This window comes from Cyprinodon tularosa, unplaced genomic scaffold (genome assembly GCF_016077235.1).
Source record: "Cyprinodon tularosa strain WSP-4 unplaced genomic scaffold, ASM1607723v1 ctg643, whole genome shotgun sequence".
Taxonomy (NCBI): Eukaryota; Metazoa; Chordata; class Actinopteri; order Cyprinodontiformes; family Cyprinodontidae; genus Cyprinodon; species Cyprinodon tularosa.
In genome coordinates this window covers 601,873-619,305 of record NW_024039389.1, presented here as the reverse complement: position 1 = coordinate 619,305, position 17,433 = coordinate 601,873, and the positions used below count along the sequence as shown (strand labels likewise).

The 17,433-nt window shown below is 37.0% G+C and overlaps 1 protein-coding gene across 8 annotated transcripts in view; it reads right to left on the bottom strand.

Annotated features, from left to right (window-relative positions):
* The window catches only part of garnl3 (GTPase activating Rap/RanGAP domain like 3), a 112,998-nt gene that overhangs the window by 26,468 nt on the left and 69,097 nt on the right, over positions 1–17,433 (bottom strand). For 4 of the 8 annotated variants that reach the window (XM_038308676.1, XM_038308678.1, XM_038308674.1 and 1 more), the window contains 14 exons: positions 12,495–12,569; positions 11,107–11,206; positions 8,980–9,098; positions 8,176–8,240; positions 6,256–6,319; positions 6,057–6,083; positions 5,731–5,806; positions 3,849–3,947; positions 3,651–3,754; positions 2,203–2,311; positions 2,007–2,052; positions 1,803–1,909; positions 1,601–1,716; positions 1,040–1,162 (listed from right to left, as the gene is read on the bottom strand). In XM_038308676.1, the coding sequence (XP_038164604.1) occupies positions 1,040–1,162; positions 1,601–1,716; positions 1,803–1,909; positions 2,007–2,052; positions 2,203–2,311; positions 3,651–3,754; positions 3,849–3,947; positions 5,731–5,806; positions 6,057–6,083; positions 6,256–6,319; positions 8,176–8,240; positions 8,980–9,098; positions 11,107–11,206; positions 12,495–12,569 (1,230 nt within the window). The remainder of the gene's footprint in view (positions 1–1,039; positions 1,163–1,600; positions 1,717–1,802; positions 1,910–2,006; positions 2,053–2,202; positions 2,312–3,650; positions 3,755–3,848; positions 3,948–5,730; positions 5,807–6,056; positions 6,084–6,255; positions 6,320–8,175; positions 8,241–8,979; positions 9,099–11,106; positions 11,207–12,494; positions 12,570–17,433) is intronic. The other 4 variants (XM_038308677.1, XM_038308681.1, XM_038308675.1 and 1 more) reach the window with 2 other exon arrangements.

Genomic DNA, 17,433 nt, shown 5'->3' with positions numbered 1-17,433 from the left:
AATAAATTCCAACCAACTGTAGATGGTTTAGCAGCATTCAGTGTAGTCCAGTCATTCATTAAACACTGACAAAAAAATTTATCAATTCCATTTTTAGTCAGAAAAGCAAACTGTTTCTCACAGTTGCCTTTCATTTCATGCTTTACAGCACAATGTAGATATCCAGGTTTTCTCTTTCTCCGAGGCAAATAAAAGGGCCAGAGCAAAGGACATTCAAGTGGTCGCAAAATGAAGAGAATACAGGAATCTCTTCGAGGTGAGAGCACTTTAAGAGTTCATCTAAAAAGAGCTGTTAACTTCTCAGTGTCACTGTGAGCGACAGACAGAATGATTGCTGCAACACTTAAAGGTATAGTTGAGGATTTTCTTTTTCCAGGTGGATCGTCAAAATAAGTGGTCCTCCTAATTGCAAATCATTCTGGTGATATGTTTAGGTAAGGCCGTCCTATGTCCTCGTCCATATGTAGCTATATTTTTTTGCGCATGTGCACTTTAAGGTGCATATGTGTGATGAGCTACGGTTTCAGCCAGTTATTGAAGCTTGCCGTTCTCACAGCGGTTCTTTGTTGTCAATACATTTTCACTCACCTGAGATGAGTCGGACATAGTGGAAAAATTGCAAATCTTCTTTTGCAAAGTAAGCTTGTATGAGAGATGCAGACAGCAACTTTTGAACAGAGCGTGCACCAGGGGGATATGCGCCAGTCCATGCTCTTGCCTGCAATCAATTGGTGTTCCCTTTCGGGAGTGGGTACAGGGTTGTGCATGTGCATTTATTAATTTTTTTATAAAGTGGAGAGGGCTGGTTTTTTAAAAAATGTGTGAAAAGCCTTCACTATACCTTTAATATGTGCAGGCTTGTAGGACTAATACTCTGGATTATAGTTTGGGATCTCTTGTCCTAGTCCTCAAAAGCTATTATTCTCCATCTTTTGATGCATGGCTCCTCCTGATTTGTGTTAATGTATGTACTTTTAAATGTGTAATGCTGGTCTCTGCAAAACCCTTGTGCACAGTGCTGATGTGTTTGCGACTTTACCTGGCCTATTCTGACGAATTCAGCCTGCCGGGCCTCCTCTTTCTTACGCGCCGACTTCGGAGACTCAGGGAGCACGTCGCTAAAAGACCTCCTGTTTAACATGTTCTGGGGAGAAAAGGGAACCTAAACGTGGAACACACAAAAAATGGCACACAGGAGAAAGAGAAAGGAAAAAAAAGAAGGGGTCTTAGAGACTAACCCACAGTGGGTGTTTTTAGAAGCAGCAGTGAAAACAGTTTAAAATGAGTTGTGTTAGGGCCAGGGTGAAGGGGGACAAGTGGAAAAAAACCCAAGAGAAATAAGAACAAAAGCAATATGAGGAGAGGGAGCCCTGCTGAGAAAGTCAGCATTGCAGTGGTTTTCCAGTCAGTGTGGTGCAGTATGCGGAGGCAGACCGGGGGCTGCAGTTAGATATAGCAGAACACAGCTCAGCTGTGGTTACAGACGCTGCTGCTGGTGTCTGAGGTAACAGGAGGATTGAGGAAAATATGCCTTGGAGGGCCATAACTGAAGCCCTTCCTGCTCTCTGTGCGTGACTGACGGTCCAAAATGGTGCTCTACCTTGTGAAGGTCAGGCATCAGGTCTTGGTAGAGCGAGCGGATCAACATGTCAAGGGTCCGCTGACGTTTCTGGGCAAACGTTGGTGTCTCCAATGTGGCTTTCTCTCCATTGATTACTAAAAAAAATGAAGATATTAGTTAAAGTGAAATACATGAATTGGATCTCAATATTAGATCTGATTTGCTTTATTTGTTTTCATACATTTGACTAATAAAAAGTCCCTGAATTCATGGTGATCAGTAAACACAGGCGGAGATGGGAGAGGGGGTCCAAACAGTGGAACGCTCTCCTCAGAGAAAATCTTCAACCTGTAGCAAAGAGCAGTTTATACCTCCGAGATCCACCGCAAAAGCAGAGAAGAAAATTCTTGCAATAAAACTGCAATTAAGCCTACTCTAAACTCACCTGTAGCTGTCATTCTGGCTGTTGTACCTGACTAATGCAAAAATATCTGCAAAAATGAGTGAAGGAAAACTAAGCATGTTGTTTAAAGAGATAATTTCTGTGTTCTGCTTTTCCGTTTCAGACCTTGAGCTAGCAGTTCTCATGCAGTCGACAGCCACCTAATTTCTTTGACATTCATTGTCCATGTAAAGGATACGGGTGAAGTGTGATCGGATCATAGATGGTTTGAAGGACGATGACGCCTCGTCCCCTTCCTGAAATACTATGGTAACAATGTCGTTTCCAATGTGCCTCTTCCTCTCCACCTGCCAGAGAAACACAAGCGGCAGACGCTTCATCAAAAAGACCTGATTCACATTTTCTGTTCAATTTAATTTCCCTGTCGTTTGTTTGATCCTTTACAGAGCATATAGAAATAATTTATCACTGCATCATGATACCAACAGGAACTCTGATATCTGGTAACTATTTTAGCAGATTTTTCATACATGTTAGTTAGCTGTTTATAAAGAAATCTTAAACATGTAGCATGCATTTGTATACACATATTACTATGTACTTCAAAAGTCAAACTTTTGCTCAGAATGCAGCTTGGAAGAAAAATAACAGCTATATCCTAAACACACTAACCCAAAGTTAAAACATGGTGGAGGCAGAGTCATTATGGTTGGATTATTTTCTTTACAGAAGACAGCAAAACTGATCAGTTTACAAGTAAAGGAAATTAAGTTTAATACAAGAGAATGCTGAAAACACAAACTGTTAGAGTCAGCAAAAGATTGCACGGTATGGGAAACCCACTTCTTTAAGCACAACAATACTAAACACACAGTCAGAACAACATGGAAATATTTCAGAACAAAGATTGGTGATGCGTGAGATGGTCTCAATCTAATTCTCATGAAGTATCTGTTGCAACGAAATGTGATGGATTGATTTTTTTATGCCAATGAAGGAACATTTGAATTAAAAAACATAAGGAGGCTGCTGGTATCAGTCCAAAGCAAATAAATGGCTGAAAATATAAAAGTAAAGCAACAAATTGATACCAAAATTGGCGAGGACTGATGAAAAGTGACAAAGAACACATTAATAACCAAGCTGTAAAAAGGAATTCCCTTCATTTGGAATCATTCACTAATAATCAAAACCTTGAGTTCCTACTTTTTTTTATCATTACACTATTAACTTATATTAAATCATATTAATGGAACAATGTCCAGATAGGTGGCAAAGAGAAAAAAACACATAATTTTACAAGCTGAGATGAAATATCCTGGTGGGATACGGTTTATCTGCAGCTTCTTTTGGTGAGATGGAGAGGAATCGTGCAGCACTACAGCAACCACAGGATGAGCACACACTGTTCCCTATTACTGACAGCCAGAGTGTCTGTTCTTTAAACCAAATCCAATTATGTGTTAGATCTGCGAGCCAGCCACTCTTTTACATCACATATATAGGCATTACAAAGAAGAGAACCGTGGTTTTTCTCTCTTATTCTGTTTAAAGCTGCAGTATCTAGACGCTGTCAAAGACCTGGCTTCCTCTCAGAGCCCCTTTATTTTCTTAACTGAAATAACAGAGGTGTTTTTACACTATTACACATTTGAAGGTTCTCCTTACACACACATAGACACAGACCTGCTGTTTGTTCTCTTTAGAGTAGGGCAACATGGTGGAGACGTGGAACATGAGCTCATGCCCTTGATACACTGTGTAGATGGATTGAAGTCCTGTAGTGTCATCTGGAGGAACCACATCAAGATCAAGAAAAAATATATTTTAAAATCTGTTTTCAGTAAAAGGATGTTTATACAACTTAAAGGAGTAACTTCTTACTCTTGGTGTCGAGCCCTCCGCGATAGCCTGCCCATCCTTGCAGTGTAATGGTATCACCGAGCAGGTTGAGGAACTTGTCAAAGTTCTCGCTCCCCGTCTCTACAAATGTAAAAGCTCGTCAGCATTTACAGCATATCGTGCAAGAGAGGGCTTTGCAAAATTGTCTATAACCCCGAAAGATGTTTTTGTTTTGTTTTTTTTGTTTTTGTTTTTTTATAGCTGCATATCTACTGAGCTCATTTTAGTCTGAAACTCTAAAATAAAACCCAGTGGACACAACTGCCTTGAAAAGTTCTGCCTTGGTCTGTAAGGACCCACTCAGGTGTACATAAAAAAAGAGAAAAAAAAACATAATCAAGACCAAAAAAGACAAAAGAACATCTTGATAATATCAAAGTCTGGGGAAAATATCATGTGGAAAAACGAGAAAAACCTGGAACAGCTTGGAAAGTATGTGTCCACTACATTTAATTCGAAACAAATGCATTGATCTGGAACAAAGGTGGACAAAGCCACACGTGATGTGTCGTTTCTTCAAATGCAAAGAAAATATTAACTTATGAAAGGTATCATGGAAGTCTTGAGTGCTGCATTTCTGTTCTGCTCTGAGTACAGTTACAAAATTATTGTTGGTGTCAAGAGTAGCTCACCTAATGTAGAACTTTTAATTTTGAAACAGTGTTGGTGTCACTACTGTGAGCCAAGCGTGAAATGTGTCCTGCATGCTGGCAACAGCATTGTCGAGCAATAGATGGTAGATCAGATAACATTTCAGTAAATTCACTATTGCTCAAGGCTTTGTCAGGTGGTGGCTTATGTGTCATATATTTGGGTCAGATCAACCCTGGTTTATATTCACGGCACAAGGAAAATGCATCAGAAAGGGTTTGGAAGCAGACTGAGATAAAAGACAAAAGGTCAGAAACAAAGAGGGGAAACAAACTTAAGTCTATTAAAAGGGACTAAAGATGGCGCATGAATATACCTTATCAATCAATCACATTTTTACATGGGATTGTTTTGGATCTCTTTGGTGCCTAATTAAATGATATCATCAACTCAGATTATCTAATCTGATTCAAAAATCTATGTATTGATTTAAATTAAACATAAAAATGTAATTACAAAAGGAAAAACATTCAGATCCTTCCATTTCCTGTTAGATATCAGCGTATATTTATATACTAGAACAACCAAGAGGAAAATCTAATTATGGATCCATGGGGAGATTTGAACATTTCTACTAAAAAAACAAAAATATATATAAAAAAATGTGTTGCTTGATGAACAAAGCAGTGACATCCCAAAACAGATAACATATTTCATGCAATTTTAAGGAAATAAGTCTACCATCTGTGAAAAAGCTTGAGACACATAAACACTGATTTAAAACACAGGAGCACTTTAGGAACAACATTTGAAAATTAGTTTCTTTTTTTGGGAAAAAAATATTACTTTTGGTGTGATCTAAAAATGGCTGGGCTTTCACCTTATTATAGGGTAAATCTAAACTAAGATAAGCTAATAACTCCTAGCATTTAAAACTACGCCGAAAAATACAGAAAACAAACAAACACACGCTCTCGCACACAAAACACTTCTCAACTATTTTCTTGTTAACCTTTTAACAAAAGATAAAAAATGCTATTTAAACCAATATGCATATTAATAATCTTGTTACTATATTCATGGTTTCATGGTATTTCAGTTGTATATGGCTACAAGATCACCCTATTTTAATTCTAGAAGTTTAAAGGTAAGGACAAATAGAGAGCACCAGAATACATATACAAAACAGTTGAATATAATACACATTTCATTAAAACACCAACAACAAAAAACAGACATAAAATATCAATAAAGTAAGCCAATAGACTTTTACCATTGCTAAACATTTCGTCATCTGTGAGCTGTCCATCTTTGGCGTACAGCACACCAAATTTAAAGTTGACAGAACCCTACAAAATAAGAGATGATCACTGTAGCAAAGAAACAGCTCATATGGATGTTTCTGCTGAAAAATGCACACAGTTTAGAAAATTACACCAAACACATTATGACATTTACTTTGCAAGTTGCATTAAAAATGCTGCTATATCAGATCAACAACTATGCATGAAAGCATATACAAAATATATTGAATAATCATAACTAAACTGACTTAAAAAACAGCACAAATAAGACAAACGGTACTTCATCCTTTCATACCTCTTGTTCCTCCAACACCAGCAGGTCCTGAGGAAAGAGGAAATAAAAACTGTCATTCATACTAACCAGCACAGCGGTGAGAGATGACACAGCCTGAGGACATTATAAAGTTTAGGTGTTGCTGATCAGGCTTGGCGTGAAATGAACCGCTGCTCTGTTGTGAACGGGGAGGCGGCTGTTGCTCCAGTGTCACTCTCACCTTCTGAATCTCCGGGTTGAGGATCTCCCTGGGGCCTTTCTCAAACCTGTCCATGTTCATTGCGCTGTAATAGGAGAAAAGAGAGCCGGAAATGAAAGATTGGAAAAAGCGCGGTATAGAAAAGAGAGAAGGAATAGCAGGGATTTAGAAGTGACTGAAGACAAATGGCTTAGAAAGTTATACTGAAAAATGAGAACTGATATGGGGGATTTCACATTAATTTTCAATGATTTGGGCTTGTTTGAATTTCACTTGTGATACTTTCCACCCCTGAGGAATTTTCCAATCTCCTCTGTCATATCCCTTCTTATATCCTTTATCTAGTCTCCCACACCATTTGCTACCTGAAACACAATATCTTATGCACAAATAACTATAACTGTGATTATAAACTACTGTAAATAAATATGTGTTCCACTCTTCTGAAAAATTATTATTGAAATTATACGGTCCTATTGTTTTGGGGCATTTCAACTATTTTATAGTAGAAACAATGTTTTTCATATTAAAAACCAGGGTTTTTTGGTATTATGGTGACACAGCACAGAGTAATGGACATCAGCTCCTACATCCTTTTGCACTTTTTTTTTTTGATATAAGAAGAAGAATCCATATCTTCAGGTATGAAAACAGAGTGTTTTGAACCCACTTGAGGATGCTTCAAATCAATTTTAAATGGGCTAGTTGCTGTATATGCCCCTTGCTTACTCTAGCTACATCTAGTATTTTGGGAAAATTACTATATTCTGCTGGCATATTGTTAGCTATTTGTGTATTTTATGTGTTGTTTGAATTTGTGTATATTTACAATAACAGCAGCATGTGACAGAAAGTATATGATACTGGGCAAGTGTGCAAGGATGTAATGGGGTTAAGCAAGTTAGAGTCTCCCCTGGTGAAAGTTGTGATAATAATTAAGAAAAGTCCAAGATCCAGTGCGAAAAAGAGCAAAAAATAAAAATAAAAACATAATTCCAAGAGGGACAAGGCTCAAGTAGTGTTTTAAATACAACATGAATGGTGATGCTCCATTAAACATACATCCTACTTCTTTAAGTAGGAGCAAAAGCTGTGGAGACATTCACATTTTGCTGAGAAGCTGATGGATGCATTAATACTGATACTAGTTACAGCAATGTTATTCTTAGTCTCTACAGTCTAAGTCTTTTCATCAGACTGTTGAACTATTGAACTCTAAACTCTGCATCACATTTGGTACATGAATTTTGCCCAAACAACGTGGCTGAACTTTTATAATCCTTTTAAATAGGACACAACTCAATGTTCTACTGCATTTTGCACCATATTTATTTTGCACTCCACTAACCCTTTTCATGTTTCCATTATTCCATTATTTTAAACTGGTTTCTTTTTCTCTTATATTGTTACATTCTGATAACTGCAGCAATTTATATTGGTAATGTTTATCTTACTCCGACTGCAATATCATTATACTGTTGTAAGCTGTATGCAACGTAATTTTGTTTTGTATACACTCTATGCATACAAACTGACAATAAAGTTTGTCTAATTACAAAACAACATTAGAAATTGATATAATGATAAGAATAAAAACAAATGAAGGAATAATTAAATAAATATATATAATCTGGTCCGTAGGGAGCTGGAGATAAGCAACAGCACCCCTCGCGACCCCCGTTGGGATAAGTGTGACAGAAAGTGGATGGATATATAATCTAATTTCAGAAAATATTTATTATACTGTACATTATATTAAATTCTATTCTATTCTTATATATAATATTATATTGTTTCAGTATAATATAATTAAAGATTAGATCATTATCCTAATTATTTATCTTCATGATGTCCATGTCCTAGAATTAACATAAGAAAAAGAAAAAAACTAAATAACACTGCTTTTATAATTAGAGTTTTTTAAATCTTACTTTATCTTACCTTAGGATGGACTTGACTGATAGTGTTTTAGTTGGGCTATAGGGGAGGCTGATCTTCAAAGTTCCCTAAGTGAAAAATAATGACAAACATTTGGAATTAAAACACTGAGTCTAAGAGTAACTTACTTATTTTGAGAAAATAATTATTTTTGAACATGCTTTCCTCCTGATTTCTGTAAATTTCCAATGATAATAAGACAACTTGTATAATTCTACCCAAATAGGTTGCACGGACAACTTGGAGGTTCTTCAATTACAGGCAAAGTAATTGCAGCGTTGCTTTGTTGCAGAACGCCGACAACACAAACATCCTGTACAAGTTAAGAGTCCTGTCAGAAACAAGACAAATCAATATGCTCATGCAGCAGAGGTCCACCGCCTTAATCAGGTTCCAGACGAGGCTGCAGACCAAAATTAGATTCATGATATCCTGATCATGTAACTGAATCACTGAACAGCAAACAAACATTAATCAACATGCAACTTGCACACACCTACACACACTGGGATTTAAAAGTGGAATCACATCACTGCCAAACAAAGCAGTTTGGGTTTATTTACAGAGCTTTAATGATGCATGGAGAAATATTTATACAAAGGATTAACTTGTCCACTTGGGTGCTAATAGTTGAAGAACACGATGCGTTGGAGATGTTGTATTAAAGTGACTATAAAGTGACTTTTTTCTTAATTAAAAAGTATTGGAAAATGTTAAGCATGTTTAATTGGAAGTTTTTTTTAATTTTTTATGAATCTTTATAACCCATTATAAAGTTTACAGAGATGGTAGGGTTGGCTCACTCACCGTCTTTCTCCACAGGATAGCTCGGTACTGAGGGACCCGCTGGTTGTTCTGGTCAGAGAGGACAACTGACAGGTAGAAAGGGTTTTTCTCAGCATCTGTACCCACATAGTTCTGGTGGACTGAAGAAAAGAAAAGCACGATGATGAATGTTATGCAGCACACCACAGAACTATTGTTTTTAAAAGTTTTATCTGCATGTTGCAAATTCAAACTTTAAAGCTGACTGCATTCAGTTGCAGGAGGAGGCTTTTTGGAATACAGCCGCTTCGCACACAGAATGTTTTGTCCTATTTGTCTTTGTGAAACAGCTTAAGCTCAGTTATTATAGATGAAGATTGTTTGTGGTCATTAATTTTCAAACTATACCACAGACTCTCAATTGGATTTAGGCTATGGCATTGACAGCCTTTCCCAAAAGTAATCAAAATTGAACCTAAACCATTTCTATTTGGTGCTAGGTATGTTTTCAGTTCTGCTTTCCTGCTCAATAGTGAAGCTCTTCTCTATTATCAAGCATTTTTCAAACACATTTTCTCTTTAAAAACAGGTCAGAAATGAGCTCTGAGCATCAACTCTGTGCAGCCTCTCCCTCCCTGATGGAAAAAGCATCCCATGAACATCATGCTGCCACCTTCGTGTTTAACCTGTCACCAGTGTTCCTTTAGTCTTCTTCACAGGTTTTTCATTAATCAGCTCAAACAAACTGCTTCATAGACCAACTGGATTTATACTGAGATTAGAACACCCACACAGTTTGACTTTTTTAGTTGTGTGACTTACGAAGTCAAAAATGTTTGCAAGACAATTTTATAATGCGCTTAAAAAAAAGGGCCTGAATGAAAGTGCATGTCACAAGCTTAATTTTTTGGTTGCAAAAAAAACCCAAAAAAATCAAAAACATATATTTTTTTCCCTTTACTTCACAAGGATAAACAATATGATTCAAAGTATCATATAAAATATACCAAAAATACGATGAAACGTAATATGACAAACACAAAAATAGTACAATATATAACAGTCTCTTTTATGAGTGCACATTATAACATACAAAATCACATTATCATGAATAAAAACCTCCCCCCATCTCTTCCTTTCTTTCTTGTCTCGGCTGTTTTTTATGCCTTTATCTGTTTTCTTTTTTTACCTCATTAATTATTGACCATCTGATCTGAAATGCAGGCTATTTAATGCAAGAAAACTGGACTTAACTTGGTAATGAAGAAAATGAGAATTCATGTCATTATATGATAGTAGGTGCTCCTTCAGACAGGAAGTGGCCTCCAGTTTGATCATGTGCTGTGCGATGCAGTGAGCCCTGCTCAGGCTGCGAGACACAGATGGCTCAGCTGTGGTCCAAACAGGTCTAGCCAACTTTGTTCAGACAAGGCTCATTTTGAAACTCCCTATTCCACAGCATCATTAGACCCTGGGTGCAGGATGAAATGAGTATTGTTTCTTCATAGTTGGCTTTTTATCTAAGTTTCCTTTACAAGGATGTGATTTATCTCCACCTTTCAGCCAGCAGTGCTCTTTCTTTTTTAAATTATGCTTAAAAAACACAGACTTTTATCTTCTGTTGTGCCACCTACACCCCGAGACAGGGAACAGTTTCATGGTAATGAGAATGTTGAAATGATGAAAATCAGAGAGGTGAACCAACAGGTGATTCATTTACATTTTTTTTCTCACAGTATCCCTTGCTGTAAGCTTGATGTGCAGTGTGGGACATTTTAGAAAAGACACTTGAGCGTTAACAGCCTTGTCTGGCAGAGGAAAGCTTTTTTTTCCCGACTATTGAGACTGGGCTACATTTCTCCTACTACTTTCCCCAATGGTTAGTATGTGAGATTAGAGCTTAGTTGAGACTCTAAGCTGGAATATGGCTTGATGCTGGCAGATTATAGATGAAATTGAAGAGATTTAATAGGATAAACATTCTTTAGACCAGGTAAGACATCCAAAGGATGATTTATTTTTTGCATGCCCTGTAAGCCAGCTCACTGGCGCTGTCTCAGACTTATCTCTGTATCTTTTACACCAGTGTTTATCTCTGTCTATTTTAAACTCTCTCTTGTAGTAAGCATGAATTTTTTACTAAATAGAGCCCCGCAGAGCAACACTGACCTTTTCCCAAGAAGTACTTGAAGTACCATCTGGTGTGGTACTCTGGATTTTCCAGATGGACGTCCGTTCTCCTCCATGTTCCTGGAGTGTAGTCTGAAGCCTGATCGCCACACACAACATATACATTATTATTCTGACGGTCGAGCTTTGAGTCACCGAGGTCTCTTCTCAAGAAAAAAGTAAAACAATGCAAAAAGCACTGATCACAAGATAAATTACAAAATGACATTAGACAATAAAAGCCCACTATCTACTATCTAGTTGAATATTTGGTTTCAAGATCAAAGAACTTGCCTGTAAAAAGCTACAAAATTATTTTCTTATAATATGATTTATTGACAGCTGAGCTAGCACAAAGACAATATGCAATAGCATGCCAGGAAATCTTAAGGGTCTGAAAATGTATTTCAATGCATTTTTTTGTTAAATTTCAGAGAAACCACTGAAACAGTGATAAAATTTTTCCAAAATGTTTGAGATTTAAACAGACACGGTATCATAGTTCCTTAGGTCAGAGTCAGTAAAACATGAATTACTTTTTGATTGATTGATCACAACCAGCAGTGGTTCATAAAGCACTAGATATACAGTATATCCTAAGTTGGTCACACACACACATTCATACCTAAGGGCTAATTAGAGAGACCAATTAACCTAACAGTCATGCTTTTTGATTAAAGGAGAAAGCAGAGTACTAGTGCTGCAGGGAATTCAGTCACCAGCTGCAACAATGTTCAGTCCCTCAAGGATCCTTGGGCATGAACAACATTAAATAGGGCAATGACATTATGACAAATGTAAACACATTTACTTTTTCTAAAAATGTTTTATACAAAATCTAGGGGTAGTGAGGATTGATCCAGATTGACGGATGGATGGATGGATGGATGGACAGATGGATGGATGGATGGATGGATGGATAGGTGAAAAAATGGATGGATGGATGGATGGATGGATGGATGGATAGGTGGACAGATGGATGGATGGGTGGATGGATAGGTGAAAAAATGGATGGATGGATGGATGGATGGGTGGATGGATGGATGGATGGATGGATAGGTGGACAGATGGATGGATGGGTGGATGGATAGGTGAAAAAATGGATGGATGGATGGATGGATGGATAGGTGGACAGATGGATGGAGGGATGGATGGATAGGTGAAAAAATGGATGGATGGATAGGTGGACAGATGGATGGATGGATGGATGGATGGATGGATGGATGGATGGATGGAGGGATGGATGGATGGATAGGTGGACAGATGGATGGAGGGATGGATGCATGGAGGGATGGATGGATGGATGGATGGACAGGTGGACAGATGGATGGATGGATGGGTGGATGGATGGATGGGTGGATGGATGGATGGATGGATACTGTTGGTACCTCATCTAATGAGCCATTCTCCACCCTGAAGCGTCCCGCCCTGTGAATGGCCCCATCTGCATCACTGGAAATTAGCTAAGAGGGAGACAGAGAACCATGATCCAAATTAGACATTTAGCCATCAGTTGCTTTTGGCAAATTAATACAGAGGCCAGAAATCTACAACACACAAACAAGCAAAAAGGGGAATATCTGAATATTCAGCAACTCTATGTGCCAAAATCCCTCTGCAAATATGTGAGTAGTCGCTTTTCTAAAAAAGAAATTCTATTTTTTCCACTCATTTAAACATCAATAGTCACTCCAGTCTCATAATGATCCCAACTTCCTCCATGATAAAACTTTCAACAGTTCACCCCAATTATCTCTAACCAAATCAGCTTCACACAGACAGAACTTTGCCTGTGAAACTGGGCAGCTAATGATAGTCTGAATGGTTGACTGAAACTAGACAGGAATCAAGTTGTACCAAGTGTAACTCAGCTCTTATATGGAGAAGAAGGTGTTATTTTTAGATAATAACATTATAATATATGGGGTTCTGACACATTTCTTAATAAAAAAAAATCCATGGAAAAGAAATAAATCAAGGTAATTCAAAAGAGAGGACACAGGGAGAAATAAAAAGGACTGACATCAGAAAGAAATAAGTTAGGAAAAAATAATGAAAATAGTGGCACAAAGAATAATGATTGGAGCCGATATGGATAAGCGATAAAGCATGCAAAAATTGAAAAAAACAAAACAAAACAAAAAACCAGAAAAACTTAATTTTCCCAATTCTTATCAACCCCTGAACGACATTTAAATCAAACTACATATATTCCCAGAGTGCGAATCTTTGTGATTTAGGGCTCTGCTGATGTTTGTATTTTATGAAAGATGAGAGAAAAGAAATATGCTTTATTTGAAAAACTAAACATCTCCATGGGGATGTTTGCATGTTGTTAGGACTAATCTCAGTGATGCCATCTGCCTTCTTGGAAACAGTCTTTTTTTTATTTTTCCTGAGGTAAAATAAGCCTGGAACTGCTAATTTCCCCTGACAGATTGAAACATGCATTAACTGTTCTGCACTGCAGGCTGCGCCAGTGTCCCAGCAGTCAGTGTTGATTTAAAATGTTGCTTCTATCAACATCTCACCCAATAGAGTACATGAAGAGAGAAGAACTGGAAGAATGAGAAGAATGTCAGATGATAGTGGGGTTAAATTTATATTTATTATCACTTTCTTGATTATGCATTGCAAAGTCACAGCATGTGGCCTGTCAAGATGTCTTTTAGTAAACAGAATAACAAAAACCTGTCAATTTTTGTATAGAAAATTTTCTGACTGAACCAGATATGCATTCAGTTTTCATGTTTATTTAAGCTTGAAAAACCTTTGCACACCCTACAACCTGTTCGGGTTTAAAGGTCAGCAGATTTACTTAGCAGAAATATTGATAATAAATACAGCACCAATCATCACAGATACAACCAAAAACTTATAAATCCTTTTCTGAGATATTACGTGACAGCAAAAGACATTTAATTTTGGACTCATCTCATCCAGTTTAGCGCACAGAGGAGGGGATCTTTGTTCCTGCTGCTGTATTAAAATAATCCTCTACAAAGTTGGTTGCACACTGTAAATGTATTTAATAAAAATACTGATTTTAATGTTCACATATACTTTTAAACCTCAAACATCATCTCACTGATTGATGCTGGGTTGCTAGGTAACAGACCCTCTAATCCTTCTCTTATTCTCCTCCTCATGACTTTCTCTTTGCTCTTAGCTCTTTGACCCCCAAGACTGTCCAGCTCTATTTTGTTACCATCACTGACAGAGCTCTCCACTAAGCCGGTATGAAACAAAATAAAGAAGAAAAATGATACCCTAGGTGTAAATCCCTGTACAAACCATTAGATGCACAGAGGGCATATAAAACGTCTGCAAAAAATATCGGTGGAATAAAAGTGTAATGCACAATGTCCATAAAGTATGACCAACTGTCTACCTGACCATGTTTACTTTATGGTCATATAAAACAACAAAAACTCAAAAAGAGTACACAGCCCACAGGCCCCTTAAAAAAAGACAAACAAACAGTAAATGTTTTTCATTTAAGGATAAAGTTTCCTTAAAAGTATCAAAGAATCAAAATCAGAAGTGCAATCTTGCTTTAAAATATTTAACAAAAATGAATAATTGACAATTAAAAGTAAAAACCTTGCACAAAGTTTTTAATCAGTTATGTGTGATGTGGTTTGGCAGTCTGTGCAGAGCCCGGATAAAGCAGTGACGACGACCGAGATTACAAATGAGATGTGGTCTGATTTGGAGATTCGGAGTTTGTTCTTTTCTGTTAAGCAGCTGACTGCAGGATAGCGAGCAAGCAGATAGCCTTACTAATTAATTAGCTAATATCAGCAGAAAAACAACAATATGATGTTATTCACTATAAGCATGTCTATTTGCACACTAGTGTGTATACTGTAAATATAGCAGATGTACAGGTTATGCTTTATTTTTTTCACACAAAGGTTTTGAATCAAAGTAAAAATAAAACTCATGTTAAACTGTAGGATGAGAATATCCACCCTTTCACTCTTACAGTACATCACCATGTCCATCAGTAAAAAAGATACAATAGAACAAAGATAACAGGAATAAATCAATTAGTTTGTCAGGCCCCCTGTGTTTTTTTTTTTTTTTTTTTTTTTTTTGGACTTTGAGAAAAAAAGAGCACAAATAAACAGTTCAATAAAGAATCTTAGTTTTTGGTTAGAAACTAGTGGCAATTTCTCACTGAATAGAAGGGAGGATAAACCTTCCCTGTATGAGAAATTGTTTGTCTTTTACATAAAGCAGTGAGAAAGTAGAGCACTGATTGAATAATATTCTAAAATACATCACTTCCTGAGAGGCTAAACCTCTTTGGGGGTCTATGGAGGAAGGGCGGGTCATGAAGCTGGCTGCTCAATGCTGATTGGCAAACATAGTTTAGGATTTTTTTTTGACTGACAGTGGCCAGACAGCGAGGAGGATTTCCTCAAAGAGGAAAAAAGAGGGAAAAGTGATCATTAAGTCAGTCAACAGTCATCTGTTGTTGAACTCTTGCCTTGGTTTCTGGAGTTCATTATTTCAGAGCGCTTCACAACACCTGTTACCACCAGTTGTAATGATGTGTTACATGTGTTTTAAACATTTGTTCATGCGATACATGATGTTTGAATTTAACTAACACCATTGAGCCTCCCCTGTTATAGAGAGCAGCAGCCGTCACTGTTAGAAACCTTTTGTTGGCAATTACTTTGAACTTACGGACATCGGCAGACGCTGTGTTTCCTCATTTTTTATGCTCTGCTGGACTTTTACTGCTGCTGCTTTGACTTGCTGTTTGGTTGTGGGTCTTTTTGTGAAAAGTTTTGTCTTTCACAAGTGAAACACATGCTCAGTGGGGTTAATATCAGTTGACTCGCAGCCTACAGAATTGAAAAAGACTCCTGCATAGGTGTTGAAATTAGAAATGTAACTACAAAACCATGATGGACCCGTGCAAAGAGAATTGGGCAGCAGTCAGAGGACATCTGATCCATGAATGCTCAAACTGAACCAGTTGAAGCATTTCTGCCCTGATTTTTTTCGGATGCCCCCTGGATGCCTCCCTCTGGAGTTGTTTCACGCCCCTTCTACCCAAGGAGTCCCAGGAGACAACCTTGGACATGCTGGAGGGATTGTGCCTCTCGTCTGACCTTGGAGTCTCTGCTGAGACTGCTGTCCCCACAACCCAGTCCTGGGTAAGCAGAAAACTATGAGTACTGTACGAGTTTGAGTATAACTACATATTAGCAATTAAATTCCAATCAGTTAATTGATGTGACATCTAGTTTGTATAAATATATATAAGGGCATATTCCAATTGGATTCTTGTCATTTAAGAAGTTTAGTTTATTATTATAAATACAAACAGCAAAATAATGAAAAAAGAACTTTGAGTCATTTTTAATATATTTTTTTCTCTTTATCCTTTTTTAATGTTAAAGACAAACAACTCATTTTTGGAAGATCATCTCACAGTTTTCCTCTTTTAAAAAGCTTATTTAACATAGCTCAACTAAACTTGAATTTCATGTAAAATAAGATTGTCCACATTTTTAACAACTAAAACTACAAAAACAGAAAAAAAGAACTACTTGGCTTGAAGTAAATTTTACCTTTTTCTTTTGCAGAAAATAGCCCATAGTTTTCAAACATTGTGCACACAACATGCTCGTAGGTAACTCAGCTAAGAGGCTATGCGAGGATAAATTTAACTTGAAATGACTTTTATTCACAATTCTTAATAGAAAGAGAACTAAAACCATTCAGCGATTAGGCCCCTCTTTTCCTCTCTTCTTTTTTGAGAAACAGGAAGTTGAATCATTGAGGGCTCTTTCACGCAGGTTTATAAATTGTCAATTTTTCACAGGAAGGCATTTGCTTTGCTCAAATCTGTATTTACAAAATTAGCTAAATAAAGTTAAAGGTAAACATATAGGTATTATATTCTACACTCATGTAGAAATGTTTTTCACTTATCTAATGTGACAGCCTGTCAAATCTAGAGACTAGGATGTTATAACAAAACTAAAGGAAGTATAAATGAGCTGTACACAAACACACAGGCTCACAGCAAAACATTACAGACTGAGGTTGTTAAAATACGCTTATTTTAATTACTTTAAAAAACAAAACAAAAAGACATCTTAAACTGATTTAGTATCAACAGAAAAAACAGCCTAAATAATCAGATTCATATCAAAATTAGACCAGCTCAGAGCTAGAAGGTTTGGCTCACAGTAGGACTGTACTGGATCCAGTGCTTATGATCTTCTCTTAGTAACTAGATTTTTTTTTTTGTTTAATTTTAAAGGTAGGACAATTTAACAACAATGACTACTAACACTAGAA